This window comes from Corvus hawaiiensis, chromosome 18, assembly GCF_020740725.1.
Source record: "Corvus hawaiiensis isolate bCorHaw1 chromosome 18, bCorHaw1.pri.cur, whole genome shotgun sequence".
NCBI lineage: Eukaryota > Metazoa > Chordata > Aves > Passeriformes > Corvidae > Corvus > Corvus hawaiiensis.
This window is the reverse complement of record NC_063230.1, coordinates 1,954,648-1,976,483: the sequence shown is the minus strand read 5'-3', so window position 1 is coordinate 1,976,483 and position 21,836 is coordinate 1,954,648. Positions and strand designations below refer to the sequence as shown.

At 58.1% G+C, this 21,836-nt stretch overlaps 3 protein-coding genes across 6 annotated transcripts in view; 2 read left to right on the top strand and 1 right to left on the bottom strand.

The window, feature by feature from the left end:
- The window catches only part of NF2 (NF2, moesin-ezrin-radixin like (MERLIN) tumor suppressor), a 47,405-nt gene extending 34,097 nt beyond the window's left edge, over positions 1-13,308 (bottom strand). For all 4 annotated transcript variants that reach the window (XM_048322758.1, XM_048322756.1, XM_048322759.1 and 1 more), the window contains exons 1-3: positions 13,149-13,308; positions 1,865-1,990; positions 741-863 (exon numbers count right to left, since the gene is read on the bottom strand). In XM_048322758.1, the coding sequence (XP_048178715.1) occupies positions 741-863; positions 1,865-1,990; positions 13,149-13,262 (363 nt within the window). In that variant the 5' untranslated portion in view covers positions 13,263-13,308. The remainder of the gene's footprint in view (positions 1-740; positions 864-1,864; positions 1,991-13,148) is intronic.
- A 1,090-nt stretch (positions 13,309-14,398) lies between these two features.
- LOC125335490 (pleckstrin homology domain-containing family A member 4-like) lies at positions 14,399-18,240 on the top strand. Its single transcript, XM_048323160.1, has 9 exons — positions 14,399-14,625; positions 15,237-15,304; positions 15,603-15,707; positions 16,166-16,238; positions 16,820-16,894; positions 16,932-17,133; positions 17,436-17,592; positions 17,819-17,918; positions 17,987-18,240. The coding sequence occupies exons 2-9, from the start codon at positions 15,245-15,247 to the stop codon at positions 18,238-18,240; spliced, it is 1,026 nt and encodes a 341-aa protein (XP_048179117.1). The 5' UTR covers positions 14,399-14,625; positions 15,237-15,244.
- Positions 18,241-18,313: 73 nt separating this feature from the next.
- NIPSNAP1 (nipsnap homolog 1) lies at positions 18,314-21,819 on the top strand. Its single transcript, XM_048322742.1, has 10 exons — positions 18,314-18,396; positions 19,777-19,904; positions 20,031-20,076; positions 20,352-20,446; positions 20,553-20,623; positions 20,715-20,855; positions 20,999-21,030; positions 21,139-21,233; positions 21,319-21,402; positions 21,510-21,819. Exons 1-10 carry the CDS (start codon positions 18,314-18,316, stop codon positions 21,572-21,574), a joined length of 840 nt encoding a protein of 279 aa, XP_048178699.1. The 3' UTR covers positions 21,575-21,819.
- The last annotated feature ends 17 nt before the right edge of the window (positions 21,820-21,836 follow it).

Sequence of the window (21,836 nt, the reverse complement as noted above, 5' to 3'; positions counted from 1 at the left end):
TTGATCATGTCTCTGAAAGAGAACTCCTGTGATAGCAGCTCCTTGTTACCAGCCATGCAGCACTGCCACATCATCAGCTGAATTGATTTCTCAGGACACAAAGTTTTGCAGAGTAATTTAAATATAAAAACCCAACCAAGACGTGTTCATCACAGTTCCCAAATGCTTAGCTGAAGGGCAGGAGTTCCTGGGGCAGGTGGGACCGTGAGGTTGCCCCTTCTCCTCTGTTTTTCCATCAGAGAGCTGAGCTGCTGGGATTTTCCTCTGCTCCAGTTACCTGGAGGCTGTTTCGTGAGGAGGTGAACTTTGCTGTACAGCCTGGGAACGGGCTGGCTGCACTCTGCTCTCCAGGATGAAACTCCCTACTCCACACAACGATGCCATCACGTCCAAAGGCAGCTGCCACCCCTCAGCACAGCTCATCCCATACTCTGCAGAGGGACACGAGCCCTTGGCTGACAGATTCATGTCCCAGAGCCACCACCTATGGATATTATGGATCACCTCATCAGTCCTGACTGCCAGTTCAGAGGTCTGCCAGTCTGGGCAGACTGCTTCCTCCACAAAAACCATCCTTCACCTATTTTAGGAAGTTTTTGTTGCTGAAGACACATCCCTTTGGAGAGATGTGAACATAAGGATGTGGAGCACACTCTGCTGACCAACTCTCTGACCCTGGAACCTTCTGTTCATCCTGGCTCCCTCTCCCTCAGGTTGGATAACACCATATTGACTCCCACCTGCAGGAAGAACAAGTGCTGGGTGATTTCCTGGACCAGTTCCTCCTCTGCGTTCTCAGGATAAAATTTGGCCAGGAAGTGAAAGGTTTTGGGCTCCTCTGTGGGGACATCATGATCCAGGACCTGTGGGATACAAAAGCCATTTGGTTTCTTCAAGACAAGACCTAGCTCCCTTCTGTTCAGATCAGCACATCTTTTGTCAGACACTTTTAGACATCTAGAGCAGACCTAAATAGTTCAGACACTGTAGTTAAAAAAAGAAAACAAACATTTCTGACACTCCTAATGATGCAAGGGAACAAAAAAAGGCAGAAACAAACAGCATGAGAAATGAGACAGGGAAGGTTGATCCTGATCTGCCATGTGCTTGTTGCCTCTCCCGGTCCTTGCGGAGCGAGGCTGGATCCTGCTGCGCCACCACTCGACCTTCTCCTTGTTCCCCTGCACTGGATTTATTTTAGTGGTGTTTCTCACCACCTTTCTCTTGTACTGCCCAGTTAAATGGTGGTTTAAAACCTCAGCAGGAGAGGTGAGACTTCCCTCAGTGTCCGTGACCATCTGGTTGTAGCGTTACATCCTTTGGATGCGAACAGAGCCACGTCTGACACCTCCAAAACCCACCCCCCACATATTTGGGAGGTATTTCCTCCCTTATCCCCATCTCCTTTTTACTGTTTTTCCTCCTCTCAAGCTCTCTGTATTTCTCAACAACCAAACAAGAGGCAACTCCACTTTTCTGCTGATGGTTTTGTGTTCAGGGGCACAAAAAAGAGAGTTTTAGGTTTCATTTGCTTTGCAGTCACCCCCAAGCGCAGCACCCCAGCACGGCTGTCTCCCAAAATGTCTCCAGGGGATTCGGTGTGCACAGATGCTGGGATGGGGCATCTCTGCCAGCTTTTCCTGGTCTGACACCCCCAGATGCCACGGGGATGGGATTTAAGTACATCTATTCCAGTTCACCCACCACACAACCTCGGGCATTCAGAAAGGACATTCTCCTTTGTCATCCCACAAAACCTCTCAAGGGAAATATCCCTGTCCATGGCAAGGGGTTGGAACGAGACGAGCTTTAGGGTCCCGTCCAACCCAAACCATTCTGGGATTTTGTGAACTTTGGTTCCAACCTTCTTGTCCATTTTGAGCCAAGCCACCGTGTCCTTGATCGTGTACTGGAGCCCGAAGAACCAGGTCTCCCGGAGTCCCAGTGTCCTGCACACCAGATCAAACAGGTCCTTCCCTTTCCACTTCACCTGCCAGAGAGCAAACAGGAAGCAGAGTTGTAAAGATGGATTTCAGAACTTCTCTCTGTTCAACCAAAGGCACTCTTTTCACCTCACAAGGTCAGCTTTAACCCCCCTGCGCAGGCATCTGGTACAGACACAAAAACATCCTAAGGAGGCACACGTTACCTCCTTCCATCTGATCTCATCTGCAGATCACCAGCTCCTCCCTCAGTAGGAAACTGAGATGTGATTTCCCCCCTTTTCCAAAAAATGACACTGCAAAGCTTCGGTTTCTTGCCCTGGGAACCTAAGGGTTCATTTAGGCTCTTGTTGAGCTCACGTTTAGGCTCCTGATGTGTTTAGGTTCCTGCCTGTTGCCAGCAGAGAATAAAATCCCTTTGAGCTGCCCCTTGGTGGCTTTAACGTGTCTCCCTAAAGGCCCAGGAAGCTCTGCACAAGCACCACCATCAACACCAGGGGTTCAGAGAGAGCAGCACAAAGTCAGCAGTGCCACAATCCACGCACGGAGCGTGTCCATCCAGAGCCTCTGACCCTGCACAGATAGAAGGGAAAGAGAGCTCAAAAATCCCCAGCATTACCACTGAAGTCAGCGGTTCTCTGGGAGCACATTTTGATAGAGTCAAACTGCATTTTCTGCTGAAAATGTTGGTGACAAAAGCAGCTCAGGAGCAGAGAAAATTGGTCCTGCTCAAGGACCGTGTCCTTCGAGCAATCCTGCAGCTGCATCCATGATGCTCCTGAAGTTTGCTCATAAAAGCAGGAGGTGTTGGGAGGCAGAGAGGTGAAGAGGGACATAAACCACATGAATCTAATATGCCAAAGACACTTCGGTCTTCCATCTGCAGGCTGAAAACAATTGCCGGACCGAGACATACGGCCATTACTCCAAAGCCCTTGGGCAAACAGATCTCGAGCACTCTCTTGTCACTACAACTCAATCCCGGAGCCACCTGGACACATCAATATTAATGCCGGGGCCGCTCCCGCTGTCACCCACTGCCGCCTTGTGGGCGCAGCCAGGCCCAGCTCATCACCAAGCTCTGCCTTTCAGTAATGACTCTGTCACTGCTCTCCCCCTTCCCAGAGAGCACAGACACACACGCTGACAGTCCCGGAATAGGACAAAGCTGATGCCACCCTCCCGAAAAACACCACCTCCAGACTGCTCGCCGCGATTCGGATCGGGCGCTGTCAACACTTCGGGGTCAAAACGCCAGGAGGAGCAAGTTTGGCAGTGCTGTAATTATAACCCCCCTAATTTCACACATTTCACTACCCTCCAGCCCCCGGGATGGGCTCCAGCTCGGCACAGGATGGCTCAGACTGCAGAAGATCTTTTCCTGACTATGATTTTAAGTGGGAGGTTAATTCGAGGGCTCAGACAAAACAGAGTGAGGCCCATTAAAAGAGCTATTTGGTACCATTTTTGCAGGCACATAAAAGCAGGCTGCCAGCAAAAGGCTATTTCTTCACTAAACTGCTTTGTATAAAGCATTATGGGCTGTTTTTCCTTCTCTAAGACTGTATTTCAGTCTCAGCACAGCAGTGCCTGCACCAAACCTTCCCAGGACAGGCTCCTGCCTGCTGGTCACGCAGTGCCGCTCCTGGGACATCGCTCCACATCCCATGGGATCAGTGCGTTTAACCAGGAATTTCCACTGCCTGTGACCCCTCACCAAACCACCTCAGGTACCCAAACTATGCCCAAGAGCTGACAGGACCCAAAGGTTTCCTCTCAAAACACAAACCACCAGTTGTTTGGAAGAGCGGCAGTGAGGATCAAAGCAGGAGCTTTGTGTGTTTTTCACCCCTGCGTTTTTAACCTGGTTATGGGAATTTGGAATGGTTTGGGTGGGAAGGGACCTTAAAGATCATTCAGTTCCACCCCTGCCATTGGCAGGGACGCCTTCCACCAAGCCCCATCCAACCTGACCTTGGACACTTCCAGGGATCCAGGGGCAGCCACAGCTTCTCTGGAGATCTCATGCCAGGGTCTCACAGCTGGATTTCTTCCTTACACCTAATCTAAATCTCTCCCCTTTTAGTTTAAAACCATTCCCCCTTCTCCTATCATTATCTACCTGCACTAAAAACTCTCTCTCCTTTTTCACAAGTTCCCCTTTAAGGGGCTGTATTTTAAGTGAGGCTTCTGCTGCTGCATTTTACACCAGCGCTTTGTCACCATGCGTTTCTGTGGTGGCAGGAATAGACATTTAACATTCCTGCACAATGCTCAAGACTCCAGCCGTAACAGAGCACAGATCCTCCCCAACTGCGCTGAATTACCTTCATTAAATATATCGATGATCAGCAGCCACCTTTATTCCAACAGACATGATTTCCCTCCACACCTCGGTACTTACAATAACAATCTGCATTCAAGTGGCATCTTTTGACAGCTGAACTCCAACTGCTTTACAGAGATCCAGGACCTCAGCCCTCCTCACCCATACTTTACAGGCTTTGTATCATTAACTGCCACATTTTGTGGTTGTAAACTACTAAAAAAAAAGCCCCACAAGGGCATGAGGGAATGGAGTGAGCTGCTGTCCAGGGAGCCTGGTGGACAGCCAGGACAGGCTGGCCATTCCCATCCATCCTGTGCCTGTCATGCTATTCCCTGCATGGCACTCAAGTGACACCTGAAGCACAAAGATGATTTTACAAGCCATTCTGAGCTCCTGCAAGCAAAACTAAAAAGCTCAGAGCAGAAAAAAACCTTCTCAGCCGTATGCTGGGGTGGCTGGCACGATGCTGTAACAAAGCTCTATCTCCCAGCAAAAAGCTACATCACGATAACCTCAATGTGACCGTCAGGACAGAGCAGGATGCGTCACTCCAGCATCCTCCCTGTGCTGCAGGCATCACCTCTGACATTTGCAGCTCCTTTCCCATTAGCAGGATCACAGCACGGGTGGCTGCAGGGATTCAGGAGTCGCCAAAGGGACACGGGAACGAGGTGCTTTATGAACAGGCTGTTATTCCACCGAGCTGTTTGTGTTCTTTACTAAGCACAGAGCTGTTACAATCTATCAGCAAAGCATTTTATATTAACAGCACTAAACACTTAAAACTCTGCAGCCAATGGCTAGAACAGAGTATTTCCAGTCCAGATTATTGGCATCATCTTTTTCTCCGGCAGAGATGGCGCATTTGGCATCTATTAACAGGGTTTGCATTATTTATTAACCCGCACTGGGAGTCATTTCCAACTTGCAGCCAACTGCGCGATTTATTTCGGAGCATAACCTCTCTGTCAAGTTTCACAACTGCTCCTCAGCTCCCAAGTCGATAAAGTAGCTCCAAAAATGAGCAGAAGGGTTGTCTGGTCCCCTCATCAGGGGGTGACAAGGAGGGAGGGCAAGCTAGGGAATGGAGCTGTCAAGAGGTTTAGGTTTGAGTGCAGGGAAAGGTTCTTCCCCCAGAGGCTGCTGGGCACTGCCCAGGCTCCCCAGGGAATGGGCACGGCCCCGAGGCTGCCAGAGCTCCAGGAGCGTTTGGACAGCGCTGCCAGGGATGCCCAGGCTGGGGTTTTTAGGGTGTCTGGGTAGGGCCAGGAGTGGGACTCGATGATCCTTGCAGGTCCCTTCCAGCTCAGGATATTCCATGATTCTATAAAATGGGCAGCAAGGGACAAGGGGGTGCAACCATCCTGCATGGAGAGGGTTGAGCAAGGGGTCTACACAGAAAAGAGATTCCCAAAAAATTGTCGGGCTGACGCTTTCCTTCCAACAGTGTCAAATGTGGTGAAGGGGAAGCAAGAGGGATGGGTTTAATTTCATATTTAGGTTCCTCACACAAGAGGCTCTCCCGGGACAACAGGGAGCTGCCCAAACTCCAGGGGACAGAACCTGGCTCTGCACAGGGGGAGCAGATGAAGATCTCACCTTCTCCTCATCACAAACACAAACCCCCAGAGCTTCAGCTCTTCCTGGGATCAGGCTGGGCAATAAGGGCACAAACAAGTGAGCAGAGGACACCAAAGCTTAGCTGCTTCCCAGGGAAGCCCATGGCAGCGGTCCCTGCACACCTCACCCACGGGACGAGGTTAATGCTCGACCTTGCAGAAATGACTCACATTTACAGAGGATTTCACTGCACCAATTTACCTGCAAATAACACAGAAAATGGCTTTATGCTTTGCAGATCATTTTATTAGGTGTTAGCTCTGTGCTAGGGATGAGAAGAGAGGCAAGAGCCCCTGCTGTGACACGACAGCCAAAGGATTGCTGGGAAAAGGGGACTGAGCCCCAGGAAAAAGTGCTCAGCTTCCACAGAGTGAAGTTATTCCTGTTTAGAATCAAATTTTAACAAGAGAACATGACACCTCTTCACTGAAACAGGGGTGGCGATGGCAGAAGGGAGAGAGCTGGGCCTGAGCAGAGCATCCCTCCACCAACCACCCAGGAATGAGGAAATGGATACAGGCTGCAGCTATTCCAAAACCCCGTCCCATAGGAGATGCCCACAACAGTCTACAACTGAAATGGAGATGATTTTGAGACTGCAGACCACACTTATTTCTCCTTCTGGACCTGAATGATAACCAGAGTGCCACAGACAACCATTTATTTAGATTTAAAGCCCATTTGGAGCAAACAGGGAATCAAAAATGTAACATTCGTCCATTTTTTTTAAAATAAAGTGATGTCAAATATTTTCAATTGCCACTTACTGAGTCACAAGGCAGGGCTGTAAAAGTTATTTTTATTTACTAATGCTACACGACAACTCGATAATGAGCTTTTAATTAAAACCTATTTCTGTTAACCACCGAGGAGGCCAAAAACGCGCCCAGGCGTGAGGATGCAGATGGTGCAGCCAAGCACGTTCCGTGGTGTCTGCCCGAGACAGAGACGGAGCGGGAACACGGAGAGCAGGCGGCTGTGACCAGACAGAGCCAGGGAGAGGCAGGGGACAACAACTGGTGACAACGTGCCCTCTGCCCCCCTCAGGTGAGACCCCACCTGCAGAGCTGCCTCCAGCTCCAGGGGCCCAGCACAGCAAGGACCTGGAGCTGCTGGAGCCAGTCCAGAGGAGGCCACGGAGATGCTCCAAGGGCTCCCTCTGCTCTGGAGCCAGGCTGGGAGAGCTGAGGGGGTTCACCTAGTTTATGGAGACCTCAGGTGCCTTCCAGCACCTTCCTAAGCTGGAGAGGGACGTGGGACAAGGGATGGAGGGTCAGGACAAGGGGGAATGGCTTCCCACTGCCAGAGGGCAGGGATAGGTGGGATATTGGGAAGGAATTGTTCCCTGTAAGCACAGATTGAGGCTGTGGCTGCCCCTGGATCCCTGGAAGTGTCCAAGGCCAGGCTGGATGGGGCTTGCAGCAACCTGGGATAGTTGAAGGTGTCCCTGCCTATGGCAGAAGATGGAACTGGATGAGCTTTAAGGCCCCTTCCAATCCAAACCATTCCATGGTTCCATGTTCCAAAGCCTCACCTTGCCCTGTAAGTTGGGCCCACAGAGGTGAAGAGTTACGGGGTCACACAGCAGCTCGGTGCGGAGCAAGAAGCTCCAAGAGGATGAAAGGAGGATTTTGATCCTGCAGGGAGCTCTGTGAAGGATGCACAGAGCTGTAACATCAGCCAGAGCTGTCTGTGTGCTGCACTTACACACCTGCAGTCCAACACTGCTCCCTGCCCAGGGAAGCGACAGCCCCAAGCCCTTCCTCCATGCAGGAGTTGATTGCTGATGGACACAGGGTGTTTCAGCACCAGCCTGACCTGCTCTGATGAACCCTTACCCACTGCTGAGCTCCAAACACAGACAGCTCACCCGGGCAGGAGAGGGGCAGCCAGCGGTTCACCTTGGAGTGAAGCCAGGTTAAATGCCTCTCTTCCCATTTCAAGGGCTGTGTGATTCCCTACCAGTGCTCCAAGTAAGGAGATTATTCCCAGGGCTGCTTCCCTGTTCAAGTACCTTTAATTTCAAAAACCACCTACTCGAAAGACACTGCCTGTACAAAGAAAAAAAAAAAAAAAGAGGTATTAAAGAGCATCAAAAGTGGAGTCTACACACCAAAAGAGAAAGATTTACTGTCCCAAATGCCCTCCCTCCTTCCCCTCAGCATCAACACATCTCTGGATTAATTAACAGAGTCTGGGGATTGACAGCAGTTTTGAATAGTCTTTGGAGAGAAGTAACAGAAGTTTCCAACTGGCTTAGAAGAGGCTGTGAGGGGAACAGAGGATGCAGAGAATTTTTCAGGTGCAGGGTGAGGCAGCAAAGCCAAAGAGGATCCATGTCCATAAGTTACGAGCACAGATTAAGGGAATGAACTGCATCAAGCAAGGCACCTCCAAAACATTAACTCCCAAACATCACTGGTGTGAACTAGAAATTCTGAGGTTTTGGGGCATAAACCCCTCCAAGACATGAGTGAGGAAACAGCCCTTACCTGCTGTGTCTCAGATTTAAAGAGAGCAGCACGTGCTCCTGAGTGCTGGCACAGGATCAGGACACACAGGCACATGGAGGAACCAAACACTGACTTGACAGCTGGTATCCCAACAATTTATTGAGGATCATGTTGTAGCTGAGGGGGATTATTTCTCTCAGCTTTTTAAAACAGCTGCTCCTGCACACAGACTGGTCTCTTCCTGTTAAGTCTGTGCCCGCTGGCAGAAGCTTTGCAGCATCAAGAGGTCACTGCCCCTACCAGCACCACGAGCTGCTGCCTGAAACTGGGAATGTATGGATTTTTATAAACGCCCTTCCAAGTATCCTGCAATGCAGAAAGAAGCTGAGGGCACTCTGCTCCCTGATTTCCTCCTCCTGCTTTTTTATTTTGGTGCAGTGACTGGACAGAGCTCAAAACCCAGCTTGGATTTACTGCACCAGCTCTTCCTCAAAAACTCATTTCCACCCAGATTTCCACCACCAAATCCTCAGTTGTTCCTGTTCCAGAGGATGAGCTTTGCAGCTCAGCTACTCAACTCCCTGTGTCTGGTGACAAAGGGACAGCACTCGGCCGCACGTGCCCGAAATCAGGACTCTTCTACTTACAAGGGCTTTACATCCAACCTCATCCAACTGGCTCTGCACCGAGTGGGGCACTGGGCTAAAATAAAGATCCCTTCCAACCAGGATTATCCTCTGGACAGAGAGGAACAGCTTAAGCACTGAAGCAATAATGGAATGCATGTTTAGACCAGCAAATACATCAGCACAAACCTGCCTCTTCTCACTGCTTGAACACTTAAGCTGTTTCTCCAGGCTGGCTGTAAAGCTTTCCCAACTCATTTTTAAGACGCCAAAGGATTAAGGTTGGGAAGCAGCTGGGCAGCGAGCTGCACCTTGATGGAGTGACCATCCCTGCAGGATTCAAGCCCAAGATCACAAACACAACAGAAAAGGATAAAGAAAAAACACACCCTTTGGAAAACAGGCCGTGGCTCTGAGGTGGAGAGACGATAATGGGACTGAGCACTGCAAGAGGAAGAAATTGGCAAAGACACCCACGAGGCCAAAGGAAAGATGGGTGGGTTCTCCCATCAGCCAGGGAACTTGGTCCTTAGAGGGGAAAAACTGCACATGGGACAGGGTGAGACCAACCTGACACCAGCTGCACCACACCTTTGCCATCCCACTCGAGGGACGGGATAAACAGTGCTTTGGATGCGGACTCAAAAATACCCTGGGGTTTTCATTATTGAATGGATCAGGGAATGGTTTGGGTGGGAAGGGACCTTAAAGTCCATCTTGTTCCACCCCTGCCATGGGCAGGGACACCTCCCACTGTCCCAGGCTGCTCCAAGCCCCAATGTCCAGCCTGGCCTTGGACACTGCCAGGGATCCAGGGGCAGCCACAGCTGCTCTGGGCACCCTGTGCCAGGGCCTGCCCACCCTCACAGGAAAGAGGCTTCCATATGGCTGAGGTTCTCAGGAAGGTGAGGCAGCTGGGGCTGCTTTAGCACAGGGATTGAAGAGCTATGCAAATGTCTACCCTTCCTCCAGATGTTATCAATTAATTAGGTACAGCTCAAACCTCTGTGATGGAAGTAACAAAAGGAAGACACTCACTTCGTGCCTCCAAGATTTCCCCAAACAAATTTTAAGTCTTTAAAGTGAAACCCCAACCGTGATTATTAATCTCCATCACCGTGTTAGAAAGACTAAGATTTCATTTCTAGGAATTATTTTAGATTTAGGCTCAATTTAGAGCCATCAACTGCAGAATAAACAGATGCAAAGCAGGTTTAATCCCTTAAAATGCATGGCTGGGGATTTCTAGGGAGCAGACTGAAAAATTAACACTGAGAAAGAAGGTGAGTCAGCTGGGTCACAGAATCATGGAATGTCCTGAGCTGGAAGGAATCCCCAGGGATCATGGAAGATCAACTCCAGACATCCAACAGATCAGCAGCTCTCTGTCCCTGTCAGCAGCAGGTGCCACTCACAGGCCACAAAAACACATCTCAAGAGCCCCCAAACTGCAGGATTCCCACTGCACGTCCTTCCACTGATCCTCTCAAGTGTTTGTGAGGCAGATTTCCCTCTCCCAACCTCCTGCTGGGGTCAGCAGCTCTCCATCCTGCTCAAAGACACCTCAAGGCACACAGATACTTGGCTCAACAGTGCTGCTCACTCTTCTCCCGGCACAGCTTGGGATAGGGGCCTGATTCCTCCAGGGAGGAGCACAGTCTTTCCCAAAAATCAACTCTCCTACCCCACTGACTTTCAGGAGTGTGCAAACTCCACTCCACGCTCCAGGTCTCACTGTGGGTGTGGAGCAAGCCAAACCCTTCCCTGGGCCACCTTCCCAATCCCAGAGACTCGAGGTGTGTCTGATCCATCTGATCCACCCAGTGGATGTTTCTGCAGAGTCCGCAAAACAAGGAGCCTCCCAAGGACAACATAAAAACAGGGACAGAGACCCAGCCAGGGAGCTGGACTGCTCAGATAGAGCCTGGATAAAACTCACACCTCAAGCTGGGCTGCCCTGGGCTTGGAGCAAGCCCAGGAGGCCACGGAGCTGCTCCAAGGGCTGGAGCCCCTCTGCTCTGGAGCCAGGCTGGGAGATCAGGGGATGCTCACCTGGAGAAGAGAAGGCTCCAGGGAGACCTCAGAGCCCCTTCCAGGGCCTAAAGGGGCTCCAGCAGAGCTGGAGAGAGACTGGGGACAAGGACCTGGAGGGACAGGACACAGGGAATGGCTTCCCAGTGCCAGAGGGCAGGGATAGGTGGGATATTGGGAAGGAATTTTTCCCTGGGAGGGTGGGAAGGGGCTGGGATGGAATTCCCAGAGCAGCTGTGGCTGCCCCTGGATCCCTGGCAGTGTCCAAGGCCAGGCTGGATGGGGCTTGGAGCAGCCTGGGACAGTGGAAGGTGTCCCTGCCATGGCAGGGGGCAGAACAAGATGAGCTTTAAGGTCCCTTCCCACCTGACCCATTCCATGATTCTCTGAAAACTCACTCCTCACCTGCAAGGTGTGAAACATCACCCACCTACATCCGACCACTTCCCTCCCTCCTGCTCCAACACCCCGTGCTGAAGGATGAGGCCTGAATTCCCTCTGCATCCCTCCAGCACCAGCCCCATCATGGCCCAGGAGCCCTCGGCAGGGCCACACTCGCAGCAGCTCCTGAGCTCCCTGCAGCTGCAGAAGTCTATCTGCAGCAACAAGTTCTTTTGGCAGGAACCTCCCCCAGAAAACTCAATTGATGATGCTCAAGTCCCACAGCCAAATCCCACGGGAGCGCTGCCTCACCACTGCACAAAGCCCCTGATCCCAAGGGGAAATGACACGCGGCCACACCACTGAAATGAGTAATTATTTACTTTCCAGCCCCAGTTATTGCTGCAGCCTCGGGAAAGCAGGAAAAACAGAGCCAGGACACTTGTGCTCTGCTGGAAGTGGGAAGCTCACATGGCTGTCTAGAGCAAATCCTGAATCCCTAGGAAAAGCAGGAAGTTCTTCAGGGCTGACAAGAGATTTCCAGAGCAAGGGAATTGGTGATGACAAACACCCCTTGGCTGATGGGTGCTGGGATTCCGTCAGGGTTTGGGTCAGGCTAATGAAATATAAACTGTTAAATGAAGAGGTTGAAGTGGGGAGAGATGGTTTCAATGCCTGTGTGGCCAATCCCTCTGGATCAGCTGAAAAAGCAGGAAAAGCAGAGCAGATCCCGGGGTTTGGCAGTAACACCCTGGGAGAATGTTTTACAAGTTCCAAGGGCCCAAAAAAGGGAAATTAGCAGAGAAAAGCCAGACCCAACCCCCTGGAGCATCCCTCAGCATCATGGTGAGCTAAGAAGTTAGGAAAATGCCAAAATTCTGTCCTCGGGTGTTTGCAGAGCACTTGGGAGTTGGATTCCTGTGGATTCAAGCCTTGACACTGAGATTCCTCGAGCCCTGTGACAGCCACTGTGTAGTGGTGGCTTGGGCTGGGATGGCAGGACAGCACTGGATTAGAGCCCAAATGAAGCTGGATTGTAATGAGAATAAAGCTGAATTATAACCAGGATCAAGATGAATTATAGCCAGAGAAACTCTGGATTATAGTCAAAGTACAGGCTGAATTCTAACCAGAATAATGCCAAATTATATGCAGAATGCAACCAAATTATAACCAGAATGAAGCCAAATAACACCTGGAGTAAAGATGAATTATTGCCAGAATAAAGCTGAATTATAACCAAAATATAAACTGAATTACAACCAGAATGCCAAATTACACCCAGGATAAAGCCAAATTAGACCCAGAAAAAAAACCAAAACTATTTATGACCAAAACAATGCTGAATTACACACATAATAAGGATGAATTATAACCAAAATAAAGCCAAACTATAACCAGGATACAACTGAATTACACCCACAATAACACTGAATTACAACCGCAATAAAGACAAGTTATGACCAAAATAAAGCCGAATTATAACCAAAGAAAAGGTGAATTACAACCGAAGTAAAGACGAATTACAACCAGAATAATGTCCAATTATAACCAAAATCACGCCGGATCACATCAGGATAACGCTGACTTATAACCAAAACAAGGCTGGGCCGCTGCTGGCCCAGGGCAGGCCCCGGGAACCGGCGGAGGGTCAGGAGGGACGGGGAGGGGGGGCCCGGGCCGCCTCAGGGGGTGTGGGGGTGTTTGGGGGGGCCCGTCCCCCCTCAGCGGGACCCCCGTGCCCCGCGCCCGCGCGGGCCGTCACCTCGCAGCTGAACTCCATCTCGGCGTCCATGGTGGCGATGCGCACGGTGAAGGTCTTGGGCTGCTTGCGCTTGAGGGAGCTGAAGCTCATGCGGGACGCGATGGCCCCGGCCATGGCGGCGCGGCGCGGTCAGCGCGGCGGCGGCGCCATGGCGGCCCGGCTCCGCCCCCCCGCCACGCTATTGGCCCCGCCGCGCGGTGCGCCCGCCCCCGCCGCGCCGCATAGCCAATAGAAAGGGCAAGACTGAAGAGGCGGGAGTAGAAGCAACTCTGATTGGGTAGAACGGACGCCGCTCAATGAAAGGGGCGGGGCGGGGCGGGGCCATACGGGAGGTGGGAGGAAGCGATGGGACGTGGAGATGTCGCCCCCTGGTGTCGGGCGGAGCGCGCTGCAGGCGCGGGCGTGGGAGAGGGCGGGCACCGGGACCCGGCGCGGGGGGACACGGGGACACCGGGACACGGGAACACGGGGACACGGGAACACGGGGACACGGGGACACCGGGACACGGGAACACGGGGACACGGGAACATGGGGCCACCGGGACACGGGAACACGGGGACACCGGGACACGGGAACACGGGGACACGGGAACACGGGGACACGGGGACACCGGGACACGGGGACACGGGGACACCGGGACACGGGGACACTGGGACACGGGGACACGGGGACACGGGGACACGGGAGGGTGGCAGGGGACCCTGGCGTGTGCGGGGCCCGTGAGGTGTCAGGAGTCCGCGGAGTGCCCGGGATCCAGGGATGTCCGGCGTCTCTGGGCGGTCTGTGGTGAGTCCGGGGTCTCTGGAGGGTCAGTGGGGTGTTCGGGATCCGCGGGGTCACCCGGAGTGTCCAGGGTCTGTGGGGAGTCCGGGGTCCCCGGGATGTCTGGGGCCCATGAAGTGTCAGGAGTCCGAGGAGTGTCCGGGGTCCTGGGGTGTCCGAGGTCCGTAGGGTGCCAAGGATTCCTGGGGTGCCCGGAGTCCGTGGCTGTCAGTGGTCCGTGGGGGTGTCAGGGGTCTGGGGGTGTCCGGAGGTGTCCGGAGGTGGCCAGAGTCCGTGGGGTATAAGGGGTCCTCGGGGTGTCAGGGATCCCTGAGATGAGCGGGGTTTGTGGGTCCGTGAGGTCCTTGAGGTGTCTCCGCTGCCCCCGTTGTCCCCGCGGCCGCGGGGTGACCCCGTGTCACGGGTGTCCCCAGGGCCGAGGGTGTCCCCGCACACCGGGGTTCCCTGGGTGACGCGGGACGCGGGGGGCTGCCCCTCGGTGGTTGCCAGGGCGAGGGGGCCCACGCGGTCCCGGGGGGACCCGGGTGTCCGGGCTCGTGGGTGGGGGCAGAGCCTGGGACCAGTGCCCGGAGCGGGCGGGGACACGGGGCAGGACCGGGACTGGGACTGCGGCTGGGACCAGCGCGGGGCAACGGGACGGGACTGGCACCAATACCGGGACACGGGACAGGGCTGGGAGCAGAGCCAGCTGCGGTAATGGAACTGGGACCGGCGCTGGGATGATGGGACGGTGACAGGGACCCGTCACCAGGGCAAGGGGAGGGACTGCGACCCCCATCGGTGTGGGATAACGTGCTGGGAATGGGACAGAAACTGGGATCCGCTCAGAGTTAGTGGGACGGAAGCCGAATCCAGCACGGGGATAATGGGACGGGACTGGGATCAGTTCAGGGTTACTAGGACGGGAGCTGGGACCAGTTTATGGATACTGGGACGGGAACTGGGACCAGCACGGGGATTACGGCGTGGGAATTGGGACGGAGGGGTTCAGGGATACTGGGACGGAAAATGGACCTTCACGGGGATAACGAGACAGGAACTGGGATCAGCATGGAGTAACGGGACGGGAACTGGAACCAGTTCGGGGTTACTGGGACGGGAACTGGGACCAGCACGGGGGAACGAGGCCGACCCGAACCGGGCAGGAGTAAGAGAGGGAAGGGACCAGCGGGAGCTGAGAAGCTCCTCCGACACCCCCGGGGGGGACCCGGGCGTCCAGGAGCGGCCCCCGCCTCCGCAGCGGGAAGAACGGGGCCTCTGTCCCCGCGGGGACAATGGGAACATTGACGGGGACCCCCCCGCAGGACTCCCCATGGCAGAAAGCGACGACCTCGCCCGCCGGGACCCCGCCCCCGCCGGCCCCCGCAGCCAGGTGGGCGAAAGGGGTGGGGGACATGAGGGGGGAAACTGGGGAACCACGGCGGGGCTTGGGGGGGTTGTAGGGGTTGGGAGGGGTTCTTGGGGAGCCCTGGGCACCCACGGGAACTCGAGGGGGGCACGTGGAGCACTGGGGGGTTTGGGGAGCCCAAGGCTCCATAGGGACTTATGGGGCACAAGGGGGGAGCCCTGGGCAGCTGGGGGGGCATTGTGGGGTACAAAGATAAATTGGGGTAGGGGGGCGCTGGGGGGGCCTTTCTTGGCCTCCTGCCATGGGTGACCCCCCTGCCCAGCCCTGCCGGCCCGTGCCGAGGGTCCACGCCTTTGGAAAGGGGGAGCAGGCGCTGCGGAGAGACCCCCGCACCCCCCCCGCCATGCAGGGCTGGCTGCACAAGCAGGTGAGGCGGGGGGCGCGGGGAGGGCTGGGGAGGGAATTCAGGGCGTGTATGGGGTTTGAGGTGGGGAGTTCTGGGGGGCTTGTGGGATTTGGGGGTACCTGGGGTGGTGGGGAGGAGCTGGAGGGTGTACAGGGTTGGGGGGGTTTAGAGTGTCAGGGGGTCCTGGGGGTGGATATGGATCTTGGGGGGGGTCAGAGGGGGTTGGGGGGATCTGAGGTGGTGAGGGAGGGTTATGGGGTTTGGGGGGTTTGGGGATGTCGGAGACACTTGGTCAGACTGGGCAGTGTGGGGTGGTTATGGGGTCTCGGATGGAAGAGGGTGCGGGGGGGATTATGGGGTTTGGGGGTCTGGCATGGCAGGGAGTCCCGGGGGGATCAGAAGGGATTGAGGGTCCCGGGGGGGGGTGATGGGCTGCGGGGGCTCAGCCCCTGTCCCCCTTCCCCCTCCCCGCCTCTCAGGACAGCTCGGGGCTGCGGCTCTGGAAGCGCCGCTGGTTTGTACTGGTGGATCTCTGCCTCTACTACTACCGGGGTGAGGGGGGCCGAGGGGCTCTGGAGACACCCGGAGGGCGTGGGGACCTGGGGGTGAGGGGGGTCTTGGGTGACCTGGGGTCCCTGGCGGGTCAGCGATCCCCGGGGTGTCCCTGACTCATTGGGGATTCCCGAGGGGCTCAGGGTTCCTGGGATGTTGGGCGGTCCTTGGAGGACCAGGAATCCTGGGGGACTGGGGGGTCCCTGGGGTGTTGGAGGTCCCTAGGGAGGTCAGGGATTCCAGTGGGATCTAGGATCGCTGGGGCATTTGGGGGTGTCTGGGGGAGTCAGGGATCCCCCGGGAATTGGGGTCTCTGGAGCATTGGGAATTCTGGGGGATTGGGGGGGTCTCTGGCTGGATCAGGGATCCCGCCAGGATCGGGGGTCCCTGGGCCACTGGAGGTCCCTGGGGGCTTGAAGAGATCCTTGGTGGGGTTCCAAGTTCTGGAGGGCTCCGGGAGGCTTGGGGGCACCCGGTGGGACTCAGAGCAGCTCCCCGGCCTCTCCCTGATGGTACTGGAGAGATCGGGGTGCAGAGGGGGGTTCTGGTGCCCCCACTGTGACCCCTCCTCTGTCCCCCAGACAGCAGCGAGCAGCAAGTGCGGGGCGGCCTCCCCCTGCCCGGCTACGAGATCCGCGTCCTGCCCCCCGCCCCTCGCGCCCCCCGAGCCCCCCAGTTCCTCTTCACGGTCAGCCCCGGCCCCCTGGGTGCCGGGATCCGGGGGTGCCCTGGGTGGGGAGCATGGGACCCGGATACCTGAGCCCCGCCTACCAAGGATCCCCCATTCCCAGGCTGAACATCCCGGGATGCGAACCTACTGCCTGGGGGCTGAGACCCCCGAGGAGCTGCACGCCTGGGTCTGCGCCCTGCGCCGGGGGGCATCGGCCCTGCCCGGGTGAGCGGGGCACGGGGGGCACCGGGGGGCGTCGGGATCACTGGCCCTGCCCGGGTGAGCGGGGCACGGGGGGCACCGGGGGGCGTCGGGATCACTGGCCCTGCCCGGGTGAGCGGGGCACGGGGGGCCTGGGTCCATGGCGGGGGGCACAGGGGGCCAGGGTACTGAGGAGTTTGGGGGATCCCAGGCTGCAGGAGGAGGTTGGAGGCTTTGTGAGGGTCAGAGAGGGTTTGAGGAATCTGGGGTGGGGGTCACTTGGGGGCAGTTAACCCTTTAACCCCTGTTTTCTCCCCACTTCCCAGCTCCCCCCGCTCCCTCTCCCTGCAGACACCCCGGGAAGTCCGGAGCACAGGTCCCGCCTCACCCCCATTGCCCACACACTCCCCGGGTCGGGGGCTGGGGAGCCCACCCGTGCCCCCTCCTCGCTGCCCCCCAGTGCCTCCACTGCCCCCCGGCGAGGTGAGATCTGGGGAGGGGGGGGCATTGGGACTTGTACTGGGCGGGGGGAATAGAGGGGAGGCAAGTACTGGGGTGATTGTGGCGCAGATCTATGGGGTGGGAGGGGGTTATGGGGCAAAATGGGGGGGCTATGGGGCAGAGGGAGGGGACTCTGGGCAGAGAGGGGGGTCTGGGGCAGGAGCGGCTCTGGGGACGCCGGAGCAGCGCTCCCTGTGGCTTTCCTCAGGTGCCCCAAGCCCAGGAGGAGCCCCCGACGCGGGGGTGTCCCCCCAGGACCGGGGACACGGGGGGGGGGCCACGGGGACGCCCCGAGCCCGCGCCCGCAGGTGAGACCCGGCCACGCCCCCTCGGCCACGCCCCCTCGGCCCCGCCCGTTCTGACCCCGCCTCCCCAGGGCGGAACCCGCAGAAGCCCCGCCCCCCCGGAGCAGCGCCGGAGCGAGACATCGGGACCAATCAGCCACCGGCTTCTCCAACTGCCTCTTCTGATTGGCTGCCGAGCGCCGCCGGACCCGCGGGCACCGCCCCCGCGCCGGCATCCAATGACGCGTCGCGGCGGCGGCGGGCGGGGGCGGGGGGGCGTGGCTGGGCGCGCGAAGGCGCGGCCGGGCGGCCAATCAGGATCACGCTGCTGCAGGCCAGCTTCTGAGGGGGCGGGGCCGGGCCGAGGGGGCGGGGCCCGGTGGGCACGCGCCGCGCGCGGCCCCGCCCCGGTGCGGAAGATGGCGGCGGGAGCGCGCGGCGGGAGCGCGGCGCTGCGGCGGCTGCGGGGCGGGGGCGCGGGCGCGGCCCCGCGGGGCGCGCGGTGAGTGGGGGCCCCCCGGGCGGGGACCCCTGGACCCCCCGCCCTGAGAGCCCCCGCGGCATCCCCGGAACCCTCATCCTACCCCGGACTCTGCGTCCACCCCGCTCCCCGCATCTCCCCCGGCGGGGACACCCCGCATCCTCCCGCCGTGGACTCTGCATCTCCCCAGGACCCCGCATCCCTCCTGCTCCCCGCATGCCCCCCGGTTGAGACCCCACCTCTGAGGCCTTGAGGCCCAGATCTCCCCCGCTCTTCGCATCCTCCCGCACCCCGCTCCCCTGAGCCCTCCGATCCCCACCCCCCCGGACCCCGCATTCCCCCCGGGCTCCACATCCCTTCCGGATCCCGCATTCCCCCGGCCCGGGATACCCGTATCCCCGCCTCTGAGACCCCTGATCCCTACCCTTGCCCCCGCATCCCCCCCGCTTCCCGCAGCGCCCCGGGAGGGGACCCCCGCACCCCGCTCCCCTGATCCTCCCCCTGGACCCTGCATCCTTCCCGGACTCCGGACCCTGCATCCCCCCGGGTCGGGACACCCACACCCCGCTACCCTGATCCCCTCCTGGACCCCTCACCCCCTCCGGACCCTGCATCCCCCCCCGCTCCCCGCATCCCCCCGGGCGAAGACCCCGCAACCCCGTCCTTGAGCCCCCTGAGCCCTCCCCGGACCCCGCGGCCCTCCCGGACCCCGCGGGCGGCCCCCGGAGTGGCCCCACGGTCGTTGCCTCACTGGGGACAAAGGTCCGGCCGCAGCTCGGACCCGGGGCCGAGGGGCCCCGTTCCCCCCCCGCCACTACCCTGGGGAGGACCCGACCTTCGCCGGGGCACCGGAGCCACCTCTGGGGCTGATGGGGGACCCCGGGCGACAGGCTGGGGGGCTGCTCCCGTCGCCCCATGTCCCCTTGTCCCCTTGCCCACGGAGGGGTCACCACCACTGGAGCAGCCCCTGGGTAAAGGGGATCCTATGGATGCCCCCATTGCCCCATGTCCCCTTGCCCATGGAGGGGTCACTGCCACTGGAGTGGCCCTTGGGGCTGAGGGGGCTCCCATGGGGCTGCCCCCCGTGTCCCACACCCCCACAGCAGCGCCCTTGCTCTGTTGGGGCAGCATGGCCAAAATCCCTCTGGATTCTGGGATCCATCTGGATTCAGGGGGACAGACTGGCACTAGGGACAGACCCACCCTAGAACTGGGACAGGGCTCCCAGTATGAACTGAGCAGAAGCCGGTGAAGTCCCAGGGCCCCCCGGAAGCCGGACAACGGAGGTAGCTGCCCGCAGGACTGGCAGTGAGGCCTCTGGATCCCATTTTGCTGTCCAGCTGGTTATTCCTGGTCATTCCCGGTCATTCCCGGTGTCTCCTCTGCCCTGCTGTCCCTCAGGGGGTACTCCAGGGATGCCGAGGGCAGCTGGTTCCGCTCCCTCTTCGTGCACAAGGTGGATCCGCGCAAGGACGCGCATTCCAACCTCCTCTCCAAGAAGGAGACCAGCAACCTCTACAAGATCCAGTGTGAGTGCTCCTGCCGGGAAGAAGGCGGGCACCCCGCTCTGCTGCCCCTCCTCACCCACTGGGACCCCCATTCCTGGATCCTTCCCCTTCCTTCCCCCCTTCCCAGCCCCTCTCCTGTCCCTGCAGTTCACAACGTGAAGCCGGAGTGCCTGGAAGCCTACAACAAGCTGACGTGAGCACACTGAGGGGGCTTCCCAGCATCCCAGCGGGATGTTGGGGTGCTGCTCTGGAGTGAGAGGGGTGGGAGGGCTCGTGCAGGGCTCCCGGGGCTCCTGGGTGGGTCCGTGTCCCTGTGCCGTGCCTCAGTTTCCCTCGCTGTGAAATGGATGCAGCCCCAAAGCTGCTCCAGATCCTGTTTGGGCAAACCCTGGGAGGGCAAAGAGGGGCACTGGGAGGGTTTTGGGGTGCTGCCCCCCCACCCCACTGCCCCCCTCTGTGCCCCCACAGAGAGGAGGTGCTGCCCAAGCTCCACTCGGATCCCGACTACCCCTGTGACCTGGTGGGCAACTGGAACACGTGGTATGGCGAGCAGGACCAGGCAGGTGAGGGCAGGTGGCAGATCCCGTTGCCTCCACTTCCGAAGGCAGAGATGTTGGTAGGATTTTGGGGTGCTGCTCCTCTTCCCCACCCCCAAAACCCTCTTTGCAGTGCACCTGTGGCGCTTCTCGGGCGGGTACCCGGCGCTCATGGACTGCATGAGCAAGCTCCGGCAGAACAAGGTACCACCGGGGTGGGGGCGAGACCCCTGTGCCCAATACCCCTGGCCCGTGTCGCCCCCACCCCGAAACCCCCGGCTGGGGCTGTCCCCAGGAGTACCTGGACTTCCGCAAGGAGAGGAGCCGGATGCTGCTGTCCCGCAGGAACCAGCTGCTCCTGGAATTCAGCTTCTGGAACGAGCCCCAGCCCCGGCAGGGACCGAACATCTACGAGCTGAGGACCTACAAGCTGAAGGTGGGGGTCACCCCGTGCCTCAGGGAGGGGTCTTCAGGCTGATATACCTCAGGTTTTGGGGGACAGCCCCCCAAATTCCTCCCTCCTGGATGAAGAAACCCCAAGCAGGGGAGTTCTGATTGGTTTTCCTCCCCTGTTTCCAGCCAGGGACCATGATCGAATGGGGCAACAACTGGTAAGCCACTGGTTTCCCAGCATGGAGGGATCCAAGGTGGGAAAAGCTCCCTCTGGAGAAGGGGGAACCCCTGGGGCAGCCCCTCCATGTGTCCCCTGCTTTGTGCAGGGCTCGGGCCATTAAATACCGCCAGGAGAACCAGGAGGCAGTCGGGGGGTTCTTCTCCCAGATCGGGGAGCTCTACGTGGTGCATCACCTCTGGGGTAAGGGGGTGTCACCCCCGGGGCACCCCCAGCCTGGAGGCTGGGCTGGGGGGCTCAGGGTGCCAGCCCCGTCCTCTCCCCACAGCCTACAGGGATCTGCAGTCCCGGGAGGAGACGAGGAACGCGGCCTGGAGGAAGAGGGGCTGGGATGAGAACGTTTATTACACTGGTGAGCGGGACCCCCACCCGCTTTGGGGACCCCCTGCCCGTGCTGGGTACCCCATCCCACTGTGGGGACCTCCTGCCCTCACCTCTCTCTCTCCTTTCCTTCCCCAGTCCCGCTGATCCGGACCATGGAATCACGGATCATGATTCCCCTGAAGATCTCCCCCCTGCAGTGACTGGGGGGCCGTGCCAGGGCTGTGTCCCTGCACCCCCAGGGGCTCCCTGCCTGTGCCCTGGCCCTGCTGGGAAAGGCCTGGGAGGGGTTCTGCTCCCCCCCAGCTCTCCCCCCAGCCCATTTTGGGGTGCCCTGGAGGGGATGAGAGCGGGGAGGGGAAGGTGGGAGCCCCCCATCCTGTGGTGGGTGCCCAGGATGGTGCTGCCGGGGGGGCTGGGCAGGCTGCAGAGGTGGGGGGGGGGGGCTTAATTGCTCCTGATGAG

Coding starts and splice junctions, on each gene's coding strand:
- LOC125335490 (XM_048323160.1), top strand. CDS start 15,245: ATGGCAGAAAGCGACGACCTCGCCCGCCGGGACCCCGCCCCCGCCGGC. Junction 16,239..16,819: donor CTGCCTCTACTACTACCGGG/GTGAGGGGGGCC, acceptor TCTGTCCCCCAG/ACAGCAGCGAGCAGCAAGTG. Junction 17,593..17,818: donor CTCCACTGCCCCCCGGCGAG/GTGAGATCTGGG, acceptor GGCTTTCCTCAG/GTGCCCCAAGCCCAGGAGGA.
- NIPSNAP1 (XM_048322742.1), top strand. CDS start 18,314: ATGGCGGCGGGAGCGCGCGGCGGGAGCGCGGCGCTGCGGCGGCTGCGG. Junction 20,447..20,552: donor TGGCGAGCAGGACCAGGCAG/GTGAGGGCAGGT, acceptor CCCTCTTTGCAG/TGCACCTGTGGCGCTTCTCG. Junction 20,856..20,998: donor TGAGGACCTACAAGCTGAAG/GTGGGGGTCACC, acceptor CCCTGTTTCCAG/CCAGGGACCATGATCGAATG.